This window comes from Poecilia latipinna, unplaced genomic scaffold, assembly GCF_001443285.1.
Source record: "Poecilia latipinna isolate Pla-1442-1.1 unplaced genomic scaffold, P_latipinna-1.0 Scaffold1005, whole genome shotgun sequence".
Taxonomy (NCBI): domain Eukaryota; kingdom Metazoa; phylum Chordata; class Actinopteri; order Cyprinodontiformes; family Poeciliidae; genus Poecilia; species Poecilia latipinna.
The window spans coordinates 70,040-97,598 of NW_015113621.1; the positions used below are offsets into that span (position 1 = coordinate 70,040).

The window sequence follows — 27,559 nt, forward strand, 5'->3', positions numbered from 1 at the left end:
TGTCAATGTTTTTGTAAACCACTGCATGTTTCTTTTAATTTTTTAGTTAATTTCAAAGGATGTAAGTATTAAAATTAGCAACCAGGACACCGAATCACTGCAGTAACTAAATGTTGATGCAGAAGATTGAGACAATATAAAAGCAACTCCCAACTCAAGTGTTGATCCCACTAATGAATGCATCCAACGAGATAGAAACCAGAATTTAAATTGATTTATTTAATACTTGTCTAACTGGTGATGTATTGGTGCAAATCCAGCATCTTTTGCTCATTAGTCTTGGTGGACTGAACGTGAAAAGTTTTGTTTACAGCAAACCGAAAGAGACGCCCAGATCGGGCTGGAGCGTTAACAGATGGACGGGCATCTGCAGGCAGGGGATATTCTTCTTCTCTTCCTGGCACTTCGTTGTGAGAGGGGAGGGATGAATTCCCCGCAGCGTTCCTGCAGCCTCGTCGCCTCGAGCTTCCGGCCTGCTCTGTATTCCAGCGGCGGGAGCCGGAGGCCGATCATCCCGTTCTGTTTCGCCGCACGCAGCGAGGAAATGGAAGCATAAACCCGATACCTGTCATCTCCGCGCTGGCATCCTTTCACTTTTTTTCCCCCTTCATGTAAATTTCCACTCCATCAACCCCGTTGCTATCTCTTTACTAAACATGAAAGGAATCCAAGAGGCATTGTTGATTTCCTTCAACCTGCCGACCTTTCTCCTCCTACACTGCACAGCCTTCGGGACTCAAACTGAGAAGAAAGAAACTGGGAAAACTGTCACATCTCTGAATCCGTTTTTTCCCATTTAAAACAGAATCTTACAAGGCTCTGCCTGACCGAGTGGGCCGCTGACGGACAGCCGGTCAACACCTAAACACTCCACAGATTCATTTAAAGGCTCCACGATTCAGGGAGAAGAAGCAACAGGTGGCTTCTTCAGAGAGTCGCATCCTTCTGATCATTCACTCGTCTGATTATTCTGCCTCAGCTACAACTTCCATTTACTCCTGCTTCCCCCACTTTGAGCGGAGGCGGATTTTTTTCGCTACATTATTTTCCTCCCACGTGGAGACGTCTCATTGGTCGATTCCTCATCCCCCCCGGCCGGCGCAGGATTGATGGGAGCTGCTGATGCCTCCCTCCTTCGCCGCTAAGATTTATGCGCCCACTCGGCTGGCCATCAATCACAGGGGCGTAGCTGGGTGGACGAAGCGGAGAGCGCTGCGATTCATGACGCCGGTTTGGGTTCTACCGATGAAGACCACCTACATGTCTGACTGGAGGAGCATCAGCAGGACTGGCAATTGTGTATTTGTTAACTCAGGGGGAATACGTGAGAACTTAGGTGGCTAATGCTTGGAAATCTACTTTCAGATCTCCCGCATAAACTGTACCTCACAAATATTGAATAATCTACATATTTCATTGGGATTAAATGAGATAGACCAACACAAAGTTGTGCATAATTGCAAGAAAATGACAAAAGCTTTCAAATTAAATAAAAAAAAACAACAACTAAAAAACATGGTGTACATTTGTATTTACCCTCTCTTCACCCCAATACGCTTCAATAAAATCAAGTGCAAGTAGTTTATCTATCCAGTTAGCATGTTCTTGTTAGCACGTTCTTGGCTCTACACGACTCAGGGTTTCTTCAGGTTTTGCCAACTAAGACTTTTTAAGACCTTTTTATAGAACCAATATGAATGAAGTTTAAGATGTATATCCCCACAGAAACATACAAACTTTTTCCAACCAACTGAACAAGATAAACTAGCACTTACATGACAGACACAAGAAAGCTAGCTAGCTAGCGTAGCAGGGTACAGTAGTTACCAATACCCTCAACCAGTGCGACTCAAACTTCTGCCCGACAAAAAAGTCCTCAAGAAAAATAACATCCATTATACAGAGATATTAAGTTGTTCTGTCAAGAAATGTAAGACCAACTTACTTTTTAAAATTGATTTAAGGCATTTTAAGGCCTTAATATTAGACACAAACTTAAGATTTGCAACCCTTCGATTTGTGATTTAAAAATCCTTTTTTTTTGTTATTTTAAATGCATTAATGGTCTTGTTGCTTTGTACGTCTCTGACTTGCTTCAGTTTTATGTTTCACCAAATGCCCTAAGATCAGCCGACTTTTTTTGTTGGTTGGACCTAAACCTACACTGAAGCTCAGAGGAGATCAGACCTCTTCAGTCGTGGCTTTAAAACAACGGAACAAGATGCCATTAAATATTAGACAGGCTTCTTCTCTTGTGGTTTTTAAATCTCTCTTAAAAACACTCATTTTCAGTGGCTTTTGACACAGTGCGAGAGTGTTTCTCACACACTAATTGTCTTTGTAGTACGTTTTGTTCTGCTTTTATTGTTTTTCATTCCATTTAGTTATAATTCCTGTCTTGGTTTGACCCGTTTTAGTGCTGCTCTTTGGATGAACACAGTTTTTTTAAATATGCTTTATAAATAAAGTGCATCTGGATACACGATTTGTGTTGTTTCTCAATTAAGTGCCACCTCACTGTAGGTGGGGTCGTCATAGAAAGCCGACCTGATCGGCAACGTGAAGTGATTTAGAGGCGTCAGGCTGTCATCTTAGTGTCAATAGGTAACGTTTTATCAGTGACAAAAAAAAAAAAATATATCACATGAGGCAGGGCCGAATTTAGAAGATTAAAGGGCCTGGGCTGGAGCCAGTTTGGTGCCTTGTCTAAGAAAATAAATGATTTACTTATGCAAATTACAGAAACTTATTAGGTAGGCTTACACATTTGCAGGTATGAATCGATGGAAAATCAGTTTAAAATGCTCCATCTTGTTTCCAACAAAGGATAATTTTCAAATATTTGAGTGTGGTGTACATTAATAAAATTGCAACAGAAAAATCCATTTTTTGGGCCCCACCCTCAAAAAGCCTCTGTAAGCTCTAAAGTCTGGGCCAACATGCGGGGTACCCAAAGGTTTAATCCTGGACTCTTCATATTTAATATCTACATGTTCCTGCTAGCTCAGATTATTACAAATAAGATTAGCCATCATAGCTACACAGATGATATATAATACTGTCGCCAAATGGCACTGAACCCCTTTAAGCTCTAAGTAGATGCACAAAACAAATCAATAACTTTCTCCAGCTGATGAGAACCAAAACTGAACTTATCAACTTTGAACCTAAAAAGGGAACGATCAAGAGTCAGCTTCAATTATTACAGTTAGAAACTAATGATCAGTGCGGTGATAGATTCAGACCTGAACCTTCAGAAACACATAAGAGACAATTACAAAGTTGGCCTTCTATCACTTGATGGACATTTCCAGGTGAAAGATAAAAAAAAACCAATAGTGAAGCATGTTTAAGCAATAAATGTTAGAAAAGGCAGAAAACCTGCACTTACTAACAGATTAAAACAACACGTTAGCTGTTGCAGCTCCTGCTTACTTGGTGAAAACAGGACAAACAATGAGCTAGCAGAGAGAGAAAAACATATCAAAATGATCAAGTCAGGCAAACAGACAGATGAAACAAATAATTACATTGGTAACAACAGGAAGCCAAAAACTAGTCATTATGATCCAGGCAAAAAGAAAGTTTTGACAGGCATCAGAAGATAAGAAAAATAGGTAACATTTGCTTTTCAAAAGTAAGCAGTGAGAACCAAACACAAACAGCAACCCCATCTGATAATCACTGTAGTCCAGTTGGCAGCCAAAATGAGATATTTTAACTTCTCCAAACGGTGCTCAAAGGATGCAAAGGATTTTTCCAAGTGGTTAGCTAGCCAAAACTACAACCAATACAAGCCTGTCACAAGTGTGTTTGTTTGTATTGTGTTGACTGAGAGCCATAGGAAGATTAGTTGGGACGGAACAAAAAGGTTCCCTAAGAATAAACAACGACCCTGACAGCTGCGCTATTTCTGTCTTTATGGCACTGCGAAGGAGGCAACATGTGGGGGAAAAAATAAATAGAAAAACAAAATGGACAGAAGGCAATACAAACTCACATTAAAGACTGCACACCTGCAAAACAGGGCAGGAGAAAAGAAAGGGGAAAACATAGGAAGGAAAACCCCCGGCGGCTCCTGTGTGTTGGGTCCTCGCAGCAGCCACACTGCAGCCTTATGGCATTTCATCACAAGATGGATTGCGAAACTGCATGCACCAGCCCCATCACTCTTTCCTTCCCATTTCTATTTCCTGTGCTTGGCCTAACGCCGCATCCATCCCATAGTCCACCCCACCCTCTATCCGCCCCCGTCCAGCAAGAGCAGATACTGTCTGTTCTGGAGGGCGCTTGGGAGGGGGCCGGTGCAGCACAAATCCAACCCAGTTTGGTGCTGGAGGCAGAAGCACAGCTTAAAGGCACCAGAATGTGCAACGGGAACAAAGCTACTTTTTAACACAATCATAATGTGGGCGATGGGTATGATTAAGCCTCTTCACAATAAGCAATAAATCAATTAATCTCATGACAAATTGAAATGAGAGTGATCATTTCCATCTGGATAACAATAAAATAAAGAGATGATTCCCTTTAACGTTGTTGGAAAACCGACATTTTAGTAAGTAATTAGCTTGCACTACCTTCCTCTTTAGCCTGTTTTCCCGGTCTAAGCTGAATAATTAATATATTTTTAAATACAATTTTGGTTATAGAGACTTCCTAATCTGTTTTAATTATCTTTGTTTTTGTGTTTTGTTTATTTATTTTGGATATTTAAAATGTTTTCCAGTGTTAAATGTTCTTTAGAAATTTGTTAATTGTTTTATCTGCACTTGGTGCAGATAAAACACCAAGTGCAAGAGGGTATACTTGCAGTAATATGCCAAAATCATTGTGATGCTAGTTGAAAATAGTCTCAAAATGACAATAATATCATTTATCGCTATAATTTCTGGGACAATTTATCGTCCAGAGAAATTTATTATCGTGACATGATACGATTTATTTTCAGTAAGATCCCAAAGAGTCTGAATATAATGCTCGAAATGTTAAAAAGTACTAGATATAAACAAAAATCAAATATGTAACTCAAGACTTTGAATTGTTTAAAACTGAAAAACAATTAATAAAAAAATAATTAAGTGAATCAATTCCACAAACTCCTTAAATGTAGCAAGTGTTTTATTAAGGAATATGGGACAAGCAGCTACAGCTGAAAGGCTGTCAAATTATGTCAAATACTGAAGATTAGCTTAATCTTAACCTTGTAGCAACTAGCTAAAAACATAAATAGCTATTTTCAACAAACTAAATCTATTAACACAAACGCTTCTTTAATATTTCACAAATATCCCCCATTCCTTTATGAAGCTTTTAAAACGTTAGTAATGAGACAACATGAGAAGCAATTCTAGGCGGATGACAATGTAATATATTCTGATGTATAATTTTAGTCCAAAACAAGCCAAATCAGCCATTATGCAAAACTATTTTCAAGGGACGTTCTTGGACAAGCAAGTCCTATTTTGGTTCTGAAGCTTCAAAGCCTTCAAAGTGACAGCGTCGCTCAACCTACCTTTGTTGTTGTAGACGTCTAGATAGTTTGGAGCTGAGAAGATGGTGATAAGGGACGGGAAGCCAGTGGTCTGACTCTTTCTGTACATGCGGTATCTGGGGAAACATCCAAAAGAGAGGCATTTAGTTTATCTCAGAACAACCGGGTCGCCGTGATGTGATCGGCGGTGACATTTTTATGGCCCTTTTGTTTGTACACGTTGGGTGTGTGTTTGTCTGGAGCTGATGTCTGTGGACACCTCGGTACCTCCCCTCCCCCCCAGAGGAGGGCAAATCCCAGCGCTAGGACTGAAGCGAGGTGGCAGTAACTGAATCTAGCTGTAAAGTTCAGACTTTCTCGATAAAGCCGCAAATGTCTGAGTGCGACTACGGCTTACGACGTCTCGCGTGCTGCACCTGAGGGTAAATGGCCCCGTGCGAGTTTCTTGTTGGACATAAGGGATGCGGAGTGGTGCAATTAGACGTGCGGTCGGATTCGTATCCGAGATGTGGCGAGGAGTCCCGTGTGGTCGCACGGTGGGAGTGCAACGGTAAACAACTTTGTGTCGAGTCTCCCCACCTTCCTCAGATGGAAAAAAAATAAATAAAAATTCAGCTAAACACATCCAGTAACCTGTTTCTTTTCTTTTTTTTTTATCTTTTCAAAGAGCGTGGCGTCTGGTTGATGTATAAAAGCGGGGTAAACTCTCCCTCTGCGTCCTGCTGCGCCTCCTTTTCACATGGCAGCAGCTGTAACTGCGAGTTCCCGTCAACCTTAACTTTTTGAATCAGAGCTCAGCAATGTCTGCATGACTCATTCGTGTTGCATCACATGTGGCCGGCTCGCTCTCCCAAGCTGGATTCATTTTCATTTCTTGGATTAACGCAAAGTTCACACTGCGCCCATCCTGCTCCCCAGACAGGCTTTAAAGAAACCTCCTGAGATTTCTCATTTCACTCGCCGCCCTGAGCCGCTCGGCTGTGTGACAGTGTGATGTGGAGAAGACAAAGAAGGCAACACTCACCCGGCGTCCTGTGCTTCATGGGCCCGGATGATAGATAATAAGTTATTGTGTTGTAGAAAGTCACAGACTGCAGGGTAGCTGTTGAAGAAAGGAGACGTTTAGCTCACTCAAACGTCAACGAAAGTCCCAGAAAGCCCCAAGAAAAACGATCAATGGCAAAAACTAAATAAGGCCAAAGGTATTATTGATTGAGCTCAAAGAAACGTCGGACAAACAGGCTAAATTTATTCCAGCGCCAACTGCAGCTCCTGCAGAGACATTTAGCCCAGGATTTTCTGGAAAATACACACAACATCCTGCACAAATACATACATTTATCTTTTACTGCTTTTTCACAATACAACATTCATTCATTTCTGCCAATACATGGCTTTATTTCATCGATTTAGAGCAAACAGAAGAAAAGATCTCTGACCATTCCTCTTTAGCTGCTTCCTCTCTGATATATGAAGAAAAATAACTTAAATTGTTTTTTTCTACTGCTTTGTGAAGTTATTTGCTTTGAACTTTGTTATCCTTAAATCCCACATTGCTGAGAAAGAGAGAAAGAGAGGGAAAAAGAGAGAAGGAGAGAGAGACTTGAGCTTCTGCACCACTGCCTCATAAAATGCAAGAGATTAAATTTAAAATTTGCTACATTTAACCCACAAGTGAAAACGACTGGGAAAATGTGTTCGATGTTGTGGGAACGAAAGTCAATCAATAACAATATATAGACGCGTGATCAATATCAACAGATAAAATGTTCAATATTCGATGTGTAGAAAATTCACTTTACTCCAAACCAGAACCGCACAGCATTCTGGGAGATGCAGGCAGAGGAAAGGCTTCGAGCGTTTGCGGCTTGGTGGAATCGACCAACCGACTTGCTCCTTGGTTACCTAGCAACAAGCAGTTTCAAGTTCCCCCACAGCTATGGTTGCCTAGCAACGACCTATTGAGTAACTTGCACAGTCACAAGTGCTTAAAAATGAAATAAAAAAAACAAGGAATGTGGAGTGAAAACTGTGGACAAAACAGGAAGGTTTGGTAGGATTTAAAAACTAATTATTGTTGTTGGTTATTATCGATGCTGACTGACATGAAATGCTTGCAGTTTTTGAACTGATTGGTTTATTTTCATTATTCACAGCATTTTAGTCTTAGCCTTTTCTGTTTGTCTTGTCACTACATAAATGTAATTAGCTAGATCAATTAGTTACTGTGAAAAAAAACTAAATATACTACGTTTCAGTAAAATCTACTAACACGTTTTCTATATGGAAATAATCTAAATAAATTTAGATGTATTCTAGGTTACAAGAACACAATACGTGTTCCTCCACTAAATAAGACCAGTATTTTAGACCACTAAATAAGACATTTAATTTTTTTTTTTGCCATTTTCTGACCTTTTAAAATCAATACAAAATACAGTAGTATTTTTTCTACTGTGAAGATGTTCTTTCTTTCTAACAGAAGAATATCTGTTTGTTGCATATTACCAACAAAAAGATCCTAAAAAATGTTTTGTTAGCTGGAAAAGGTCTCTATTACAAATGGACATAATATTTTTTTCTCATTTTCCTTATTTTTTAAATTTTTTTCTTCTTTTTTTCTAGTTACAGAATTAAATATTGTTTGATTTTATCTTTTTTTTAGTGTGAAATTATGCTGCAGCAATAAAACACTAATTTCCTTTAGTGTTTTTATAAACTGTGGCCTCAAACAGTTCTTTCACCGATAAAATGTTTTCCGTTTTAAACAAGGCTGTACAGGAGCAGCGGGTTTGACCCCTCTTAAATGCTAAATAGCTTATTTTTCAATGAAATTATAATTTAAAAAAAGGGAGATGATTCATTTTAGGTTGCTTCTTCAACAAAAAAAAAACAAAAAAAAGAAGAAGAGCCATTTCTGGAAACTATTAGATGCAGTTTTATGCTCGTTTACTCTGTGAGCAGTAAAACCAAAAGCCTCACTGCCAACAATCAAACTGGAGCAAGTCGAGGCAGCTTTCATCCTGCAGCAGCGGCGGCAGCAGCAGCAGCTGCTGCAGCCTCCTCTGAAGCCTCGTCTGCTCACAGTGAAAACCTCACAAGAAGAAATGTCACCGGCAAACAGCATGACTTGATTTTGCCTCATTCTGACTTTAAAAAACGGCGTTTCTGAGAAGAAAAACGATCGACACCCCCAGAGGATGTCGGGGGTTCGTGAATCATTTGTAATGAATAAAGTCATGAATGAGCGGCGGCGCTGCGTAACATCTGAAAAACATGAATGTGGAAGAAATGGACACACTCTCTCTCTCTCTTTCTCCAAGTGATTTTTGGTTTGATAACATAACAGCCACTCAGTGTTGATCGCCGATCGTCTTTACTGTGTTTAATGTCAAAGATGTTTTATTTTGAATCAGCTGCTACTTGAAAATGTGTCCGTTTGTTGGTCTAAAGAGAAAACGTAACACTTTGTGCTCGTTTCACCAGCGCCTGTTATAAACAGTCACTTGAAAAAATTTCAAGAATTCACAAACACCCTCGGATATCGAAACGTTTTTGGTTCAATCAAGTAATTTGCTGCGCTTGCTCGAAAAACACAAAGTTCTGCAATCCAAGCTCAAACACCCCTGCAACATCGGCGCTCGGAGATGAACTCGACTCCCACACGCTGCAATCAGAACCGAGCCGCACGATTCTCTTTTGCAGCGAATCCTGCTGATTTCAAAGAAGCTTTTTAAAATGTAATCCCTGCTCTGCAATCAAGAAAACACAGTGGTTTCATAATGACATGCATCGCCACTTAAAACTATTCATGGTTGCTGAACTTCTGCACGTTTCGTCACAGACCTGTGGGTTATTCTGGGATTTTATGCGACAGGCCAACAAGTTGGTGCTCAAGTTTGAAGAGGAAAGAAACCATACATGGTTTAACTTTAATTTTTACTTTTACACATAAAAACATGAAAAATCTGGCATGTGTAAGCATCCAGCGTTCGTGGATCTAGCTTCATACGTCTATACATCATTTCTGTCTATTCGTCTTTGCAAAGTAGCTCAATTAGATCAAACAGAGAAGAAATGTAATCTGTTTTGTTGAAATTACTTTGAATAGGCCATTCATTTGTAGTTATCTTCCTACCAAATCTGACCTGTTTCTCTAATCCTACTGGAGAAAAAAAACAAAAAACAAAACATTCCCACACCATAATGCTGCCACTACCATGTTTCACAATGGGAATGGTGAGTTCAGGGTGAAATGAGGTGTTAGTTTTCTGACCCACGTTGCATTTTTTTCTTCTGGTTTTGGTCTTATTTGACCAGATCATCATAAAAAGACACATTATTCTTTATTTCTCAACAAAAATGGTTTGTTAGCAGCAGGGTTCTTTGTACTCCTCCATCAAGGCCAGATTTGTGGAGTGCACAGTGCTGCTGTTAAATCCTGTTAAAGGTGCGGCACTTTATAACCTAACCTTGGTTTAAACTTTATTTCTTCCTGAGCTGCTCGCCGTCTTCCTTGACCTTCGTGATGTTGTTTTGCTCACAAATGCTTTCTAACAAACCTCTGTTGTTTACAACAGAGAGGGCTACATGCAAACATGCACAACGTAGCGCTGCTCTATCACAGAGCTGAAACGATTCACTGTGATTCATTTATGAAAATAATCATAAACTAATTTAGTAATCGATTGTTAGCTGGAGCAGAGACTCAAAAAAAGACAATTTGCTGAAAGAGCAGCAAACTCAGTAGTGATTAAGCTAAAACTATACAAAAAATATAAACATTTTGCATTTAAGATAAAAAAAACAAAAACAAAACAAAACAAAAAAAAACCTTTTTTGCCTGCAGATGGTACAGATGATCCAACATAAAATAAAGGAAGGCTTTGCTGTTACATTTTGGGCAATATCTAAAAAAATAATAAAATTACTTTTTGCCTTTTCTTAATTTATTCTTATGTATGAAATAAGCTTTAAGGTAGTTAAACGAAAAATCTGCAGAATGTAAAAATTTTATTAAATGATAATCTGTCAGAATAATCGATTACAAAAACAATTGTTAGTTGCAGCGCAAATCTATCGTACAAAATTCCAGTAAAACACATTAAACTGTCGCTGCACAGAGACAACATGTAATAAAGTTCCTGCAATTTGAATTATTTTGGAAAGGCGCTGAACTTTAAAAAAAGTTCCTCTTTATGCAGTTGGTTAGCGAGGATAATGCTTCAGAAATGAGGCCCACATTCATAAATAAAGATGTTTTTTTTGCCAGCTTTCATGAGCTAACCTTAGAAACTGACTGGATTAGCATAAAGCTCATCAACAATCTCTGCGAAAGAACATTTGAGATTGTTATAGCAACAACAAACATCTGGATAAAGAGCTGCAACATCTGGATAAAGAGCTACAAGCAGATTATTAGAAATAAATGTGTTATTTGTTCTCTAATTCCCTGAAGCAGCAAAAGAAGAAGACGACAAGAGCCAAATGTTGGTTTGTTGGACTGTAATTCAGCTTTCTGATTTCACTTTAGATTATTTTCTTTAATTAAATAGCATTAATAAAAGATTTTAAAAAAAGAAGAAAAAAATATAACGTTCCTGTAGGTCAGGATGTCAAACTCATTTTCATTTTGGGCCAAATCAGGATCCTGAAGGCCGGTTGAGCCAGACTGTATTGATAAAACCTGTTCACAAACTGTTAAAATATCAATGAATTCTTAAAATTAAATATTATTGAACGTCTTTCCAGTTCCTCCAGGATTTAGTGATTCTTTTTGTGATTTTTTTCCAATAAAAATCAAAGTGTTTGTAGTACTAATTTGGAAATATTTGTAATAAAAAATGTGACTTATTACTTGCTGTATAGATTATGGACTGTAATCTGACATTTATTAAGGCTGAGGCAGCTGTTTAATACAAGTAAGAATGTTTTTGACAATTTTTGAGAAAAATCTGCAATAAACTCCCAATTATATGCGCAAAAAAGTACAGGGATTTGTTGATTTTTGCGTGAATTTCCACTGTAATTCTCAAGAAACTGAAGAGACGGATTGATATAATTAGGCAGTAAAAAGATAAAAACTACACTCAGTCGATTGATGACATTCAGCCTCGAATCCAGAGGGCCACATAAAAAGCTACGGCGGGCCAGACCAGGCCCACGGGCCTCCAGTTTGACAGGTGTGCTTCAGGTTGACCGATCCGTGCGCTTTGTGGAGCCTGAAACAAAAAGCGAGCCTTTCAGAAGCACGCGCAATTTCATGCCTGAGTTACATTTGTGGACGTGTTCGGAGCAAGACGGCGGCGGCGGGGAAAGTCTGCAAGACAGGCGCAACCAAACAGGCTGATGGTTTCTGACTGGGAGCGCTGCGAGGAGCGAATCCATTTCTCTCGCTTGGCGTCGAGCCGAAACCGTCTCAAAACTACGGAGAGCCAGCGTGACGCCAATTAGCGGCCGTCCCCCGGGCAGACGAGGCGTCGGACGCCGATGGAAACACGACGCGGGAGGAATTTCCACCCAAAAATGTCAGAGGGGTTAACTGGGCCGATTCCTGACATTAGTGTGATGCGTTTGAGGTGAAAAGGGGGCTGCATACCCCGCATTTCTTTCTGGTTTCAGCTGCATGAAAACACACCAGTGATGGACATTCCTGAGATAACAGAACCACTTGCGGACCTGAAATGAAACAGCTCATTGGGAGTAAGGAAAGACAACAATGTGTGCCCACAGTCGACGCACAATGAGTCACTTTATGAGCAGGTACATTAAAACACAATTAGGGAGGCAGCTATAAAACACCTGCCATCAAATAAATAAAAAGAGTCTGTTCTCGTTTAAAGCCTTGAGACATTTCTCACCACTTCTCCTGCCTGTGGCTCACCGAGGGCAAATAAGAGTCGCTCAGGCAATAATTGGAGTGGAGGGAGAAGCGAACGCATTCAGAGGAAGGACTGTGCCTCGTGCTAATGCGCCACTTCATTACATTTTGTGACAGTGCAAGCTGCCAGCTCCCAGCTTTTCCTCCGCCTGTTCAGTTACTCGGCTCAGCCGACGGCGGCTGCAGAAATACCGGCGGCGGTCGGAGGAGGGGCCTCAGGGAAACGCAGCGTCACTGGCTGCCTTTCCGTTAGTCGTAGCATTTATTTTCAAAATTTGAGAAGAAATTTGGTTTAATGAAAGCACGTACACTTTGAAAACACTCGTGTTTTTAGATAAAAAGTTGTTGCTCTAGGACAGGGGTGTCAAACTCATTTTCATTTTGGGCCAAATCAAAAATGTGAATGTTCTTAAAGGGCCGGTTGTCCTAGAATCCATTGGTAAAACCAACAGAACTGTTCAAATATCAATAAATAGCTGTTCCTCCAGGGTTTTGTGATTATTTTAATAGGTCTTTTGCAATCAAAATTACAGATTTTGTGGTGAATATTTTTTAACAATATTTGCGCTAATGTATGACGTTAAATGTGAGTCTTTATCGCTCACCGTATCAGTTACGGATTCAATCTTTTTGACCAATTTTGAGAAAATTTGCAGTGAAATCAGGAAAAAATTTGGAAATTTGTTGATTTTGTGTGATTTTTGCAGATTTGTGAAAAACTGGAAGGACTTATTGACCAGAGGGCCACATAAAAAGCTACAGTGGGCCGAATCTGGCCCATGGGCCTCCAGTTTGACACCTGTGGTACAGGATGTGTTGACAGGACTTTTATGACATATTAAAATAAACCTGTCTCATTTGGTGTGACCCTGCACGATGCAGACCCACAAATGTGCAAAGGTTATTAGGGTGAATCTTTAATCGAGTCGCACAACGCCTTTGAAACGACTGGCTGACTCACACTACTGGAATAATTTAAACTTCATTCATCATACTGTAAAATATAGCTGTGGCTTGCATAAGCAGTTCAATCCCAGCAGCATAATGAAGCTCCTAACTCACTGGCTGCCTCTCTAAATCCTGACGGCAACCTTCAGAGGCAGAGGAAGAACAACCACGACACAAACAATAAACGTCCTGGGAGACGCAGAGCCTACCTGTAGAAATAGGAGCAGCCTCTCACTGTGTTGTGTGTGAAGTGCTCCTGGCTCTTCTCGTTCCCAAAGTCCTCCAGCGGGTCCGACCACAGCAGATCGCACATCGGCCCGTAAGCTGGCGGCTCTTTGAATCTGTCTAGCTGTGGAGGAAAACACGAGGCTCCTGTGAACGTTTCCTTTTAGCTGCAGCTTAGCACGTAATTAAATCGCCGTTTGATCAATATTAAACCATACACAGAGAGGATGTCAAAGAAAGAATCAATCTTGCAGTTTAGAGATGGATGAAGTAAAAAAAAAAAAAAAATCTTTTTCTATGAGCGTAAACGGCTTTACTTTCAGGAAATTTGGCTCTTTTTTAAACTGAAGCTTGTTCGTGACTATGCAGGCCGCATGATGGACACTTTGCCGGAGCAAATGCTGTTATGCATGCCCTCCGATTGCAGCCGCAAACTCCATTTAGATTTATTGAATTAGTCTGAGAGAAGGAACTTCTTCTTCTCCCTCCACATTTCTTTCATTCAGAAGAAAGAGCAACTCTGGACACTACTTTATGAGTTACAAGCCATTTGTGAAGCAATTAAGAAACACCTGCTGATTAAACAAACACAGAGAAACAGTAAAGCAGCTATAAAACCATGTCAGATCGTATACATACTTTCCTGATGTCGTCAAGATTTGTGATTTCTGGAGACAGTCCTCCGTGTACACACAGGAACTGCTGGTTCATAAGCGCAGCCAGGGGAAGGCAGTCGAAGGCGTCCATACATGCGTCATACACCCTCTCTGAATACTTAATTTTACCTGTCAGGGAGGAGGGAGGGGAGCACAGGGCAGGAACAAGAAAACAGCACGCCAAGTCAAACAAACCTGCTCTCCAACACTGGGGCAGTGTCCGGCATGGAAACGCTTTCTCAACACTGGCAAAAAGAAAACGTCCCGAAAACAGTTTCAGAAGAACACAATGTAAATGTCATTTATGCCGATTCCCGCTCCGACTAAGTCCAATAAAAACAGCTCTGACACCGGTAAACACCAATAAAAGGTGAAACATGCCGTTTTTCTTAAGAGACTATTACTTCAACTGTGTAGGGACTTGAAAGCGATAGTTTAGGTTGTTTGAGGAGGCTTTGCAGAGTGCTTATGAGTAGCCAGTATTTTACATGCAGGGAACAGTAGTCCCAACTTTTTAATGTCAAAGACAGAAATGAGGAATTTGAGGAGCAAATGTCCACCCCTAAAGCAGTTCAATCTAAAAAATTTTGCTTGCAACAAATTATCTTTACTCCAAATGTAACTTTTGCATAACAGTTTTTCACAATCGTAATTGTTAGCCTCGTCCCAGGTAGTTGTTAATATTTTCTAAACGTTTGAACAGCTAAGCTTTCACTGAGCCTGATGAATAACTTATTAATTTATTTTAGTCTCTGCCAAGAAAGAAGTTGAATGACTCAAGTAATTAATTACTGAATATATTCAGAAGCCTAATTAATTCCTAGCAGCTATCTAGAACTGAGAGCTGCTAGAGTGGCTAACAGAAGCGGCTAGCGCATCTTCTGTTAGCGCTTATTGCATCTTCAGGTAGCTGTCCGCCTGGTTCTGGAAACCCTAGCCCTAAGAAATTGTTTATCTGGCTCTAAATAACTCTAAATCTGGCTTAGAGGAGCTTTCAATTTGGTTGTAGCTAATTGTAAGCAAGGTTTTGACTAGCCATGCTCAGATTAGCTGCTAGTGTGGTTTAGAGAAGCTGCTAGCTTGGCTCCGTGTGACTGTATGACTGTGGCTGTTAGCTCAACTCTGGAACATGTAAGCCAGTTTCTGGACAGCTGCTAGCTTAGAGTAGCTGTTAGGGTAAAATGGCTCCAAGTGTCTTTTAGCCTGACTCTAGGTAGCCGTTAGCCTGGTTCAGGCTAGTGGCTGGCCTGGGTCCAAGTAATTGTTAGCCTAGTTCTAGATAATTGTATATCTAAAATGAGCTCAATCAGATATTGTCAAAGAAGCAGTAAGAACAATGAAAACTACTTTACTTACATTCCTGCTTAAATGTGAAATACTCTGTTAAATGTCGACATTCGTGATTCCCACGCAGCAAAAACAGTGTTTTGGGGTATAGGATCTTTAAGGCCCACAAGTAGAGCACACACTGTAACAAGAAAGAACAAAAATAAGAGCAGAACAGTTGGCTTTTCATCTCTCCTAATGCTAAAAGCAAAAGCTATCATGTCAAACATCGTCAGTTTCACGGAAAAGTAAATTCTGCTCACACTGAAATATTAAAGCTGCACATTTTGTGGCGCATTTCAGGGTTGCAAGACTCAGAAAAATGAAACATCACATTCAAAATGAAACACCTGACCAGACAAGAATAGCACAGGCTAAAAAAATATCTCATATACATGTACTTTTTATTATTAAAGCATTTCCAGAGATAAGGCCGCAATAAACATATATATTGGTTATAAAGTCCTATACTTCAAACATGTATTTTGTGGAATATTAAAACTCTCCCAACATAATCCTCAGCTCCACTGTGACATTTGCGATCCAGGCTGCACTGGAAATGATCATAAAAGTGTTTTATCACTGCAATATCTGCAGCCTGATTTCATCTATGCTCAGAGAAAGCTATTAATAAACCAAGCTTTTGTCACACACATGGCGAGCATTGCGCTCGATTAGGAACAATAACAAACACACGGACTCACTTCAATACTGAAATACCCTCTGTCTACGTAGTCCCCAAGGAAAAGGTAGCGTGTGGATGCTGGTGATCCTCCTACTTCAAACAGCTTCATTAGGTCAAAGAACTGCCCGTGGATGTCTCCGCAAACTGGAAATATGTCAGGAAGAAGACAACAGTGTGTCAGTACAAAGGCTGGAAACGGATGAAAGTAGCGTTAAGATTGTGAGAGAGTGTTTGCATGTTTCCATGATTTTCATCAGGTAGTTAGGAGCTGAGAATCAAATAAGAAAGATCTCTGAAGTCGCACATTTGAGGAGAAAATAAACTCTAGTTTAAATGGTGCTGCTCCTTTTTTTCCCTATTCAGGCTAGATGCAACATTTATTTTCCAAATCCACTCCCAATGTTTTAATACTTTTACTCAAAAGGAGCAGACACATTTTGAAATGATTCTGACTGACATTTCTTCAGGATTTCTGAAAATTATAAAAGTTTTCTTCAGAAGTTTACGAACATTACGGTCCAGTATGTCTGGAAAAAAAAAAGGTAAAGAAATGTGGGATGAATCACATCGAAGTATTGTATGTCCAGTGCAGTCAGCATGAGGTTGTCTCAGCATGAAAAGCTTAGACAAAAATGCAGTGGTGTCATTTACAGAAAGATTTCAAATAAAGAAATACAAATATCAATAAGTGCTTTTATTGAAAAGAGAAAACCCACAATTATTAATACTACTTCAGTTTTTTGATTCTTGAAAAAGCCTTTAGCCACTAAATTATAATATTGTTGTTAAAACTATTAATCTGATATTAGCTGGGCTACCAGGTCAAGCAGAGTGATGGAAGATGATATTTTTTTTGGGAGGTCCAAATATATTTCCAAATTGGCACATTTGTGTTTCACATAAGCACAAGAAAAATATATTAGACTTTCTTCAGCTTACCATTTAGCAACAGGTTAGGGAGGGGCAGCTATGCTACATTTAAGTTTGAAATCATTGCTCTCTTAAAATAAAATGTAGATTTGTGTCAAATGAATCCGTCCTTTTTCTATTAGCATAGATATAGTTAGTTGACAAACATATAAACATTAGTATGCTAGCATTTGATGACTATGCCAGCTTAGGTTAACCTAATTGCTAACATTAGGTTAATGTTAGCAAAGGCACAAGTGTTAGCCAATATGCAAAACATTTGCATGTTAGCAAGTTTTATCATTGGCACAAAATCTGTTAGCGCAGTAGATAGCTTATGTATTGTTAGCTAAAAAAATTAGAAATTAGAGTAAATACTAGCAAATTATACATATATTTCACCCATCTACAACATACTAGATGTTGGTGTGAGATGATGGCAGATGTTAGCTAATAGCATATAGATGCTGGAAACAAAGCAGATAGTGTTGGCTACTGTTAGCTAACATGCTAGCATTTGCCAAAACGCCATTATTAGCATGCTACCTAAAGTTAGCATGTTAGTTGTTGATCTCATAAGCTTGCTAGCTTGTTGGTTAATGTTAGCATGTTTGCAAAATTGAGCATAGTACCTCATTTCAGTATTATATATATATATATATATATATATATATATATATATATATATATATATATATATATATTATTTTTTTTTTAAATTGAAAGCTATTTGCTAAGTTTTGTAATAGCTTAATTTTTTTACAAAGGTAAGGCAAAAAACAACAGTATGAAACACGTTGGAAGCACCAGCTTTAGAAATCTTTCTAGTTTATATAAAATAATAATAATTCACGATAAATCTATCGTCAGCAATGCATCTCCATTCCTGTGGAAATGCTTTACTGCAACTGTTTATTGTAACGTGCGTGTTGTTTTTGTTCTTTGAGACAGCAGGACAGATGTCAATTTTATTGATTTCTAAACCTTTCATGCAAGTTTGTGTGTGTTAACTGAATACAAATTGTGTTTGTCAAAGCAATTACAGACAGAAAATTTAGCCAACGTTAACGGCGAAGTTTGCTACTACCTGAAATCCCAGTGCAATCATGGCTGCTCAACATAACACGTATAGTTACAAACACAGAGCGGGCAGCTGTTAAATACCACCAGGGGAGCTTTCTGGGATGAAAACATCTGCGTCAGAAATGGGCTACCACAAATGATTCACCCCAGATCAGTTTGCTATCACATTATGAGATTCTATACTCTATTACTCCCTGTGGAGACGGGAGCAGCCAATGCCAGAGCAGATTTGCTGCTTACAGCAGAGCCAACTGTCAGGCTGCATATGAAACCGTCTGATTAAAAAGCCTTTCATACAGCTGCCAGCTTTATGGACGCAATAAAAGGTCAGTGCAAGGGTGGGGTATCCCGAAATTTACTACTTTTTCTTCACCTCGTCTCATCTGTCAGATGATTTATTCCTGCAAAATGACTATGTTTCTAATTTAGAAAAATTTTAATATCTAAATCCTCTGCAAAATGTTAACTCACTCATGCTGAAGTTGTGCTGCAGATAGTCTTAATCCTTTAAAAACTAAGTTTCAAATCTCTGCCTGGATATTTTGGTTATTTTAATTGTACGCAGTTCTTTAAACGTCCTGTGAGTAAATATATATTTGCCCATTTATCCGTAGCAACTGGAAGTTTCAATATCGAGCAAGTTATTTTCACAATTTACCGTCTATTAAAAGAGCACCCCTCAGATTAATTTCACTGCCTAATACAGTGGGAGTGAAATTACCGTAATAACCTGAGATTGGCTGGAAAGCACAACGTCACCCCTTTCAGAAACAGTTTGAATTTTTCAGGTAGCGCAACGTGTGGCGGAATTACGGTACTGCAACTTTGGTTGGATCATCTGTGACACGTTCGGTCTGGAAAGGTTAAGCAGAGCTGAAAATTAAATAAAAGAAAAGCTAATCTAAATTGTTAGGGGAAGCCAATAACGATGCACGTGCATGAAAAAAAAAATAACAAAAAGGAGATAATTTTTACTTTCAGACATTTCTCCTACAGCAGTATGACAGCTGCAGCTCCGTTAGTGTAGAGAAAAAAGCAGCTCGGGGTTAAAATCACTCAAAAGTTACAAGGCATTCACACATCTGATACCACAAAAAGTCACGAAACACTTTCGTTTACTTCTGCCATAACGTCAGAACTGAAGCAACGACAAAAGTATCATAAAAAGTCTTGCAACAGATGGTACGGCCCTCTGAACATATAAGGACAGAGTCCGTCTGGGATTGCATGAAAAGGAAGAGGCACACCCTAAATTTTCAGAACAACTGCGGTAAGTTCTTGGAACAGCCTAAGTAAATACAGTGGTGCGTTCACCTTGGTTTTACGTTTCACTGCACACCAAGAGACAATCATGTTAGGGTTTTTTCCCCCCTCAATAATTTGGTTTAATTTGTAAATATGCATAGATTCTTACATTCCTTTTCTGAAAACCGAATCCAGGGTGGGAGGAAAAGTTGCACTGCTTTCAGCTCAGACGCATCTGGAAAGGATCATCTCAGCCATAGAGAGCATGGAAGATGAAAAACTGGCAATCTACATATTTCTGTGGGAAATATATACGGCGTGGCCCATAATCACCATCCAAATGGCGCGGCGTTCTGGGATGGTATAGGGTAACCTTGGCACAGGTAATCTGAGGTTTCACTGTGGCTGCATCAGCACAGAAACGATCAGACGCTTTAGAGCAACGCATGCTCCCCACAAGCTTCACCACTTCAATGTTTGATTTTGTCATCCGTCATATTCTGAATTATTTTGAACGACAAATGTTAGCTCAGCATCCCTGATTTGTTTGTGCTTCACTTTCCCAAACAGCTGATCTGTGATCAGAATTTCAAAAAAAAAAAAACTACAGGTGAGAAGTGATTCACTTTTATGCAGCTCAAGATTTTTCCAAGTTGTTAAGATTTGTAACACTGCATCTGTTTTTGCTGCATTTCTGCTATAGATAATAATGATAAAGTGGAGTTATGTCTTCATCTTATTTAGCTAATTGATAGTAAAATTTACCCAACATCAGGAAGACCAGATGACTGTTTATTATCCATTTATACATAAAAATGTCTAAAGGGATGTACTAACTTGTGGCCACGGCTGTATGAACATCGTTTAGCATCAAAATGAAAAATGAAATGATGCATTTAACTTTTCTGTAAATATAAATGTAACTGTATAAAAGTGAAAATCTGTAGGTTTTCAGTCACTAAATCCAAACTGTGCCGCTTCAATTAAGTGGAACTAAATCCGACCTGATGGTTGTCAAAGCGTTTGCAGACTGAACGGTCGCGTCACATTTTATCCGTTAATGCTTCTGTAATGAATGCGCTGCTGTGTGAAGTCTACGTCCTTCTGCTGCGCACGCAGGTCGCTCTGGGGTCGTAAACCGTTCACACAGGAGTACAAATCAATAAGTAGATGTGTTGATATTTACTGTGAAAGTAGAAGGAAATCAAGAAGGTTTGAAAATATGAGCACTTTGTGTTCTATGTGACATTTTTGTCAGTGGACTTTAATTTAAAAGTCGTAGTTTTGTCCTAATTTATCTCTGTATTGTAGTTGGGGACCGCTCAAAATTAGTCCAGGGGCTGCAAAATGGTCCCCAGGCCTCACTTTGAACACCCTCGCTTTAAACCAGGGGTGTCAAACTCATTTTCATTTTGGGCCAAATCAAAAATCTGAATGTTCTTAAAGGGCTGGTTGTGACAGAATCTACTGACAAAACCAATTAAATTGTTAAAATGTCAATAAATAGCTGTTCCTCCAGGGTTTTGGGATTGTTTTAGTGTATTATGGAGATAAAAAGACAGATTTTGTGGTGAATATTAAGTAATTCTTGCTAGGATGTTTTACAATATTTGCACTAATGTGTGATGTGAAATGCGACTCTCTATCTCAACACAGAAAATCTGCAGTAAAATCAGGAACTGCAGTAAAATCTGCATTTTGACTAAAGTACAGCTTTTTATTTCTCAGTTTACGTTTTAATGATGTTTTTTAAATCTCTTTCCAATGTTTTTTTTAAATCTCTTTCTGTTTTTATTTTAATTATGTAAAGCACTTTGAAATGCCTTGCTGCTGAAATGTGCTATACAAATAAAATTTGATTAATTGATTGATTGAAAAAAAAAATCTAAATTTGTTGATTTTGTGTGAATTTTGCAGATTTGTGAAAAACTGGAAGGACTTAATGATGAAATCTGGAGTCCGGAAGGCCACATAAAAAGCTACAGTGGGCCAGATTCGGCCCCCGGGCCTTGAGTTTGACACCTGTGCTCAAAACATAAATTTACTAAAACAGAAGCAGTGCTATTCTTGTTGTTACAAACTTATAACTCAGTCATTAGTTAAGAGTCAATTAAATATTTAAAAAGGTAAATCTTTGTTATTTTGGCTCTCTGTCCCTCATGAAGCAGCTTATTTGACTCATTAAGTCATCTTTATCAGTGTTGAAAACAATAATTACATTTAATAGATCTAAATAAAGTCTTCCCAGTTCATGTAACAACTTTAGAAAAGGTCTTTTCCCCCCCTGAGCGATGCAATAATCTCCACCTAGATATAAATCAGCAAAATTCACGGACAGCAGCAACAACCAGGAGGTTGATCCTTCATATCTCCATGTTTTCAGGTCATCTAGTCGACGCGTAAGGGAAAAACCGGGACATTTCCCAAAGCGCGAACAGATTTGGATGCAATTTGTACAAAAAAAACTTGCGTTTCTCAAAGCTTTACGAACTGAATCTCACAGCAAGAAACACAATTAGACTCAGGTAGAAAAGAGAAAATCCGACGCTGTGATACCCAATTAGAGGAAGCGGGACAGCATTCAAGAGCAATTATCCCAAGTTATGAGACTCATGAGACGGCTCTGAGAATCCTCTCTCCTTGACTGCGTCGTAAACCTCTGCTTTACCCGCCGTCTTTTATTAAACCCACACTGCAACGTCGTTTAAATCCACAGCAGAGACTGACTTCAAGAAACAGAAAGGAACCTTATTATTTTCCGTTTGATTTCTGCAGATATCGTCATTCTTTTCATTTCCTCTCCATTTGCGTCCACGACGCACGCACCGCTTGCCTATTTTAGATTTGTTGTTAAGCTTCAGAGGAAATTGTTTTAATGGAAGAATTAAAAAAAAGAAAGAAAAAAGAGACGTTGAATTGTGTAATTTTTAAAAGCAGCGAGAGAAAAAAAAATCAAGTCAAACAATGCATTTCTAGGCAAGATAATTAGTCTCTTTTGTTTGCATCAGGCGTACCGAGAATACTAATTTTCTTAAAAACAGATTTGAGCTTTCACTATTTGCATTTATAAAAACATTAAAAAAAAAGGGACAAAAACATTGTTTTCAACTGTGCAACAGGCGTTAGTACCGTTTGTCAATAATACCAATTTAGAAGCAAATAAATTAAATTCAAAAAATCAACAATTTGCAACAAATCTGAATAAGCCTTTGACTAAAGAATGAACAGTTTAATATCTGTGATGGTTGGAGCTTCCTCCAATCAATTGATAATATTGATATTTTGAAACCATTTTAAAGTAACGATGATGGCGTCATAATGTAAGTCCACCCTCTCAAAGACTAATACATTTTTAAATTTTGTAATGAATGCTTCATACTGGAACTGGAAGACATTTTAAATATCCAAAATAAAACACACACACACACAAAAAAAACAATAAATAAAAGAAATAAAGAATACACACAAACCAAAACCATAAATAAAATGAAATATAAAGTCTCTGCAAACAAAAACTGTCTTTTAAAAATATTAATAATCAGAATGGAAATTATTAAGCTCACCTTAATTACTTGATCAATTATCTTACTTAAATATTTTCTAAAATGTTCTAATATAAAGACATAACTCACAAATACAGTCCAGATTCTGTCATATTACGGTTTTCAAACGTCTGTAGAGAAGACTTGGAAAACGCAACATTTAATTACATCTTTTTGAGAAATTCAAGGATAGGGATGAAGCTGTGGCTGTAATTAAAAAATGTTGAATCAGAAACGCATTTCGCTCTTTGTAATGTCACACTGGGAGAAGAGAACTTGATGTTTTCAAGTTAATTCTCATGTAATTTGTTCATTTTACAGACACGGACATTAAAAAACTGAAAATAAGCAACGCCATGGAAGGAGTTGGAGTCGAACAAAATGTTACGCTTACTATAGAAGCGCATTAAAACCACTGATACTTTAAAATCCCAGCCTGCTTTGCATCAAGTTACACAAAAAGAAATCTAAATAATTTCTAATTGTTAGTCATATTTTCCCAGTTCATACTACTACTTTAGTATAATCCATTTGTCACAGGATACATGCTGACTACGATGCATTGTGCTTCACATGCTGGTTTATCTTGAGGATTTTGTGGCGTTAAGGCTGGTTATCGCCATGGAAACATCCCAGGATTTGGATTCTTTAAATAATGGCAGCTTCAACCAAACCAAACAAAACAAAAAGGAAAACACTAACCTGCTTCTGACCTGATAAAGGGCATAAATGAGCATCACACAATGCTGCAGATGGAAAAGATAAACATATACTTTATAAAACTTCATGTCACAATCAGCAATAAATCAATTAATTGCATGAAAATTAAAACAAACAATCATTTTAATTTGGACTACTTTTTGTTTTCCAATTTGAAGACAAGAGTCTTCCAGATGGTGCTTATATAGACTTCATAAATAATTTTATTTGTTGTTTCAGTTGTTCTGTTGGATATTTAAAATGACTTCCAATTCCAGTGTTAAATGTTCAATTTAAAGTTTATTGATCTCTGGGAGTGCATTATTATGCCATTAACGTTATATTACTTGAAAATGGTCTCAAAAAAATAACACAAAAGCTTCTGGGACAATTTATTGTCCAGGAACATTTTTTAGAGTTGTTTAAGGATTTATGTAGAGCACAGTTGTCAAACTGGAGGCCTGGGGGCCAAACCTGGCCCGCTGTAGCTTTTCATGTGGCCCTCTGGACTCCAGATTACATCAATAAGTCCTTCCAGTTTTTCACAAATCTGCAAAAATCACACAAAATCAACAAACTTCTACATTTTTTCCTGATTTTATTGCAAATTTTCTCAAAATTGGTCAAAAACATTGAATAATTAAAAACATTTCTTAATATTCACCACAAAATCTGTAATTTTGATTGAAAACGAAAAACAAAACAAAACAAAAAAAACCCACTAAAACAACCCCAAAACCTTGGAGGAACAGCTATTTACTGATATTTTAAGTTTTATTGGTTTTATCAACAGATTCTGGTACAACAGGCCCTGTAATAACATTTAGATTTTTGATTCGGCCCAAAATGACACCACCGATGTAGAAAAACATGTTAAAAAAATGGCGATTTTTTCCAACGGCGTGGTGAGAGGTGCACATGAAGCTGACCTTTAGGGGAGCTGGGAAGACTAAGAAACGAGAGGCTGATGCTGACGGTTCAATTTCTAGCCAAAGACTTGATTTGATGGTCGCTCTGAATCGCAGTCAATGCATCTGCGGACGCCGCTGATCGATGCAAGTCAAACACAAGCAGCAGCTCCCTCCTCCAGCTCGGCGCTCCACTTCATCAGCAGCAAACACACAATCCTCCCCATCGCTCTGCTCCAGTACACCTACAGACACGCTTCGCCTCCCTCCCTCTTGTCACACAGCACACAAAAACGAGGTGAGAAGCAAAGCCCACATAAGAAGAGCAGGTGGGAGTACATTATCTGGAGTGAGAAACAATTCGTTCTGGCCATCTCCTGCTTGTGTGCTGAAGTGATTCCCCCAGAGTAGCAGCGTATCGGCGGGCAGCAGCTACTGAGTGGGTGGTGGGCATTACACAACCTGGCTTCAGAACCTACACAGGCCACTCCAAAAGGCCAGGCGCATTGAGCGGCCGTGCCAGATCGTGTTTTGATTGAGACGGGGCGCGGTAACCATAATACCCGGGGTTTTATGATGCCTCTCTCTGAGAGCCCACATCCTGAACGGCACGGCGTTATGCAAAGGCGGAGCTTACAATCCGTTTATGAACGTCCATCTGTCTGCTGTGTTCATCTGAAAAGCAGAAATTAAACAATAAACTGTAATAGTTAGAGTTAAGATGGGGGTTTAGGTAAGTTGATTTGAAATGATAAAAGGTTGAGGAAGTCCCTTTTCATCCACAGCAAGAAAAATGAAAATATTCCTGTCAAAATTTCAGAGTTTTTACAAACAAATCGAGATTTTTTTTTTAAAGAAAACATCTTTCGCCAGTTTTTACAGAAGAAAATGTAATAGAGGGATGAAAAAAGAAAACATGGACAGAGATTGGTAAATTAATTTAAGGATAAATGGCTGGATGATGGGAGGAAAAAGGATGGATGATGGTAAGAAAAAGGATGGATGATGGGAGAAAGGATGGATGATGGGAGAAAGGNTGNATGATGGAAGAAAAAGGACAGATGATGGTAAGAAAAAAAGGATGGATGATGGGAGAAAAAGGATGGATGATGGGAGAAAAAGGATGGATGATGGGAGAAAAAGGATGGACCCTATCGTGGTAAAGGGGGCTGAACACAAAATCACGCCACACTTCTCAGATTATTTCTGTCATATTAGACCATAAATCATTTTCCCTTCACTCCTTTGTGTTAATCTAAAAGGCACAACAAAATAAAATGAAGTGAAAAAGAAACATATATTTCCGCCGTAAAGCTGCTCAGACTTTCTGTGTGGCTCTAAAACCCAGACTAGTGGATTTCTCATTTAAAAGTGTTACATAATCATCTACAGAGGGGATTTAACAGCAGCAAAATGCTTCAACTTGCACTCTTGTTAAACTGTCATCATCATCAAGGTCTAAAGTGAAGTTTTTCTACAGGAAGTCTTTGTATTTCCTCATCGCATCTCGCAGAGCAGTCAAGTGGATCGGATGTTTTAGAGTCCATTGTGCAGTAATACCGTGAGATTTCATAAAAACGGTATTACTAGTTGTGGGGAAACGTGTTTTATTGTGCTTTAATGAGACAGGAGGCGCGTTCGCGGTGGAGCCGGCTCTCTGCAGAGGCTTACTGAGGAGTGTAAGAGCTTGCCGTTGCCTGGTGACGTGGTTATAGGAGCTCCTTTGATGGCAAGAGTGGAGCGAAGGCCACGGGAGCAGCTTGCATTCAGCATCCTAAGCCAGCGCCGTTTGTCACACTCCTCCCTTCTCAAAAAAATAAAAAATTAAATAAATAAAAAACCCACCTGCCATCTGGCCCAACAAGGAAGTGACTGAGCGAGAGTGAGGAGCAGAGAGAGGGAGAGAGAGAGAGATAGCTGACATGTCATGGTGCTTTGCATCCACGATAAATATTTACATACTAATTTGCTGACCATGTGTCATGCTGGAATCGAGGGCAGCAGAGGGAAGGAGAGAGAGAGAGAGAGAGAGTTAGAGGAGGAGTGAGAGAAGGGAACAGGAGAACAACGGAGGTAAACACAGCGGGAAAACGAGCAGAGAAGCCCTCGCTGAAAAAGACTAATGAGTGGGAGAGGGGTTGAGACAAGGTTGTTGAGTGGGAGGGCAAGAAGTGCTTCGCCGTTGCACTCGCATGCACAAGTGGATGAACACACACGCACGCACACACACACACACGGTGCTCCTCGGGATCAGAAACTGTCCGTGGTTTCAGTGTAGCACAACAAAAGCAGGCAGGTTCACCTGTTCAACCAACACTTGAGCTGTTGTGAAATCTTAAAAAGTAAATATATAAATAAAAAATCGTAACGGATGGCGGCTTCACAACGCGGCTTTGCAGAATTTAAAAAGACAGTACGACTGGTGGGAAAAGGTCAGCAGCAGCAGCAGCAGAATGCGTCTACGAAACAGAACCTCAAGATCAGGGTGTTGGGCGGGAAGCAGCGATTGCTCCAAAGGTTTCTGGGATCGGACGATGTTTAGCTCGACCGGAAACGCAACATCTTCTACGTGGAAAAGGAAAGGAGATCCTTTAAAACTGGCAATTTGATTAAAATTATTGATCTAGTTAATGGCAGGATCTAAAATTAATTAATCACATTTTAATCCAAACTACACAGTGTGTATAATATACACCAAAAACATAAGAAACTTTAATTCAAAAACCCTTTTTGTTGTTAAATTCTGAAATAAATATGAATGAACTCAACAACAACATTTGATGGATGGATAAGAGTAAGATGGCTGGATGAAAGTACTATTAATGGATGAAAGAATGGATGGATAAGAGTAAGATGGCTGGATGAAAGTACTATTAATGGATGAAAGAATGGATGGATAAGAGTAAGATGGCTGGATGAAAGTACTATTAATGGATGAAAGAATGGATGGATAAGAGTA

At 39.0% G+C, this 27,559-nt stretch overlaps 1 protein-coding gene and 1 long non-coding RNA gene across 6 annotated transcripts in view; one reads left to right on the plus strand and one right to left on the minus strand.

Annotated features, from left to right (window-relative positions):
• The window catches only part of LOC106958666 (serine/threonine-protein phosphatase 2B catalytic subunit alpha isoform), a 105,095-nt gene that overhangs the window by 19,984 nt on the left and 57,552 nt on the right, over positions 1–27,559 (minus strand). For all 5 annotated transcript variants that reach the window (XM_015050684.1, XM_015050686.1, XM_015050687.1 and 2 more), the window contains exons 3-8: positions 16,234–16,358; positions 15,560–15,671; positions 14,187–14,332; positions 13,532–13,671; positions 6,519–6,596; positions 5,516–5,610 (exon numbers count right to left, since the gene is read on the minus strand). In XM_015050684.1, coding sequence (XP_014906170.1) covers positions 5,516–5,610; positions 6,519–6,596; positions 13,532–13,671; positions 14,187–14,332; positions 15,560–15,671; positions 16,234–16,358 — 696 coding nt within the window. The remainder of the gene's footprint in view (positions 1–5,515; positions 5,611–6,518; positions 6,597–13,531; positions 13,672–14,186; positions 14,333–15,559; positions 15,672–16,233; positions 16,359–27,559) is intronic.
• The window catches only part of LOC106958668 (uncharacterized), a 24,069-nt gene continuing 17,327 nt past the window's right edge, over positions 20,818–27,559 (plus strand). The window contains exon 1 of the long non-coding RNA XR_001427193.1: positions 20,818–21,018. This is a non-coding gene — a long non-coding RNA (uncharacterized LOC106958668). The remainder of the gene's footprint in view (positions 21,019–27,559) is intronic.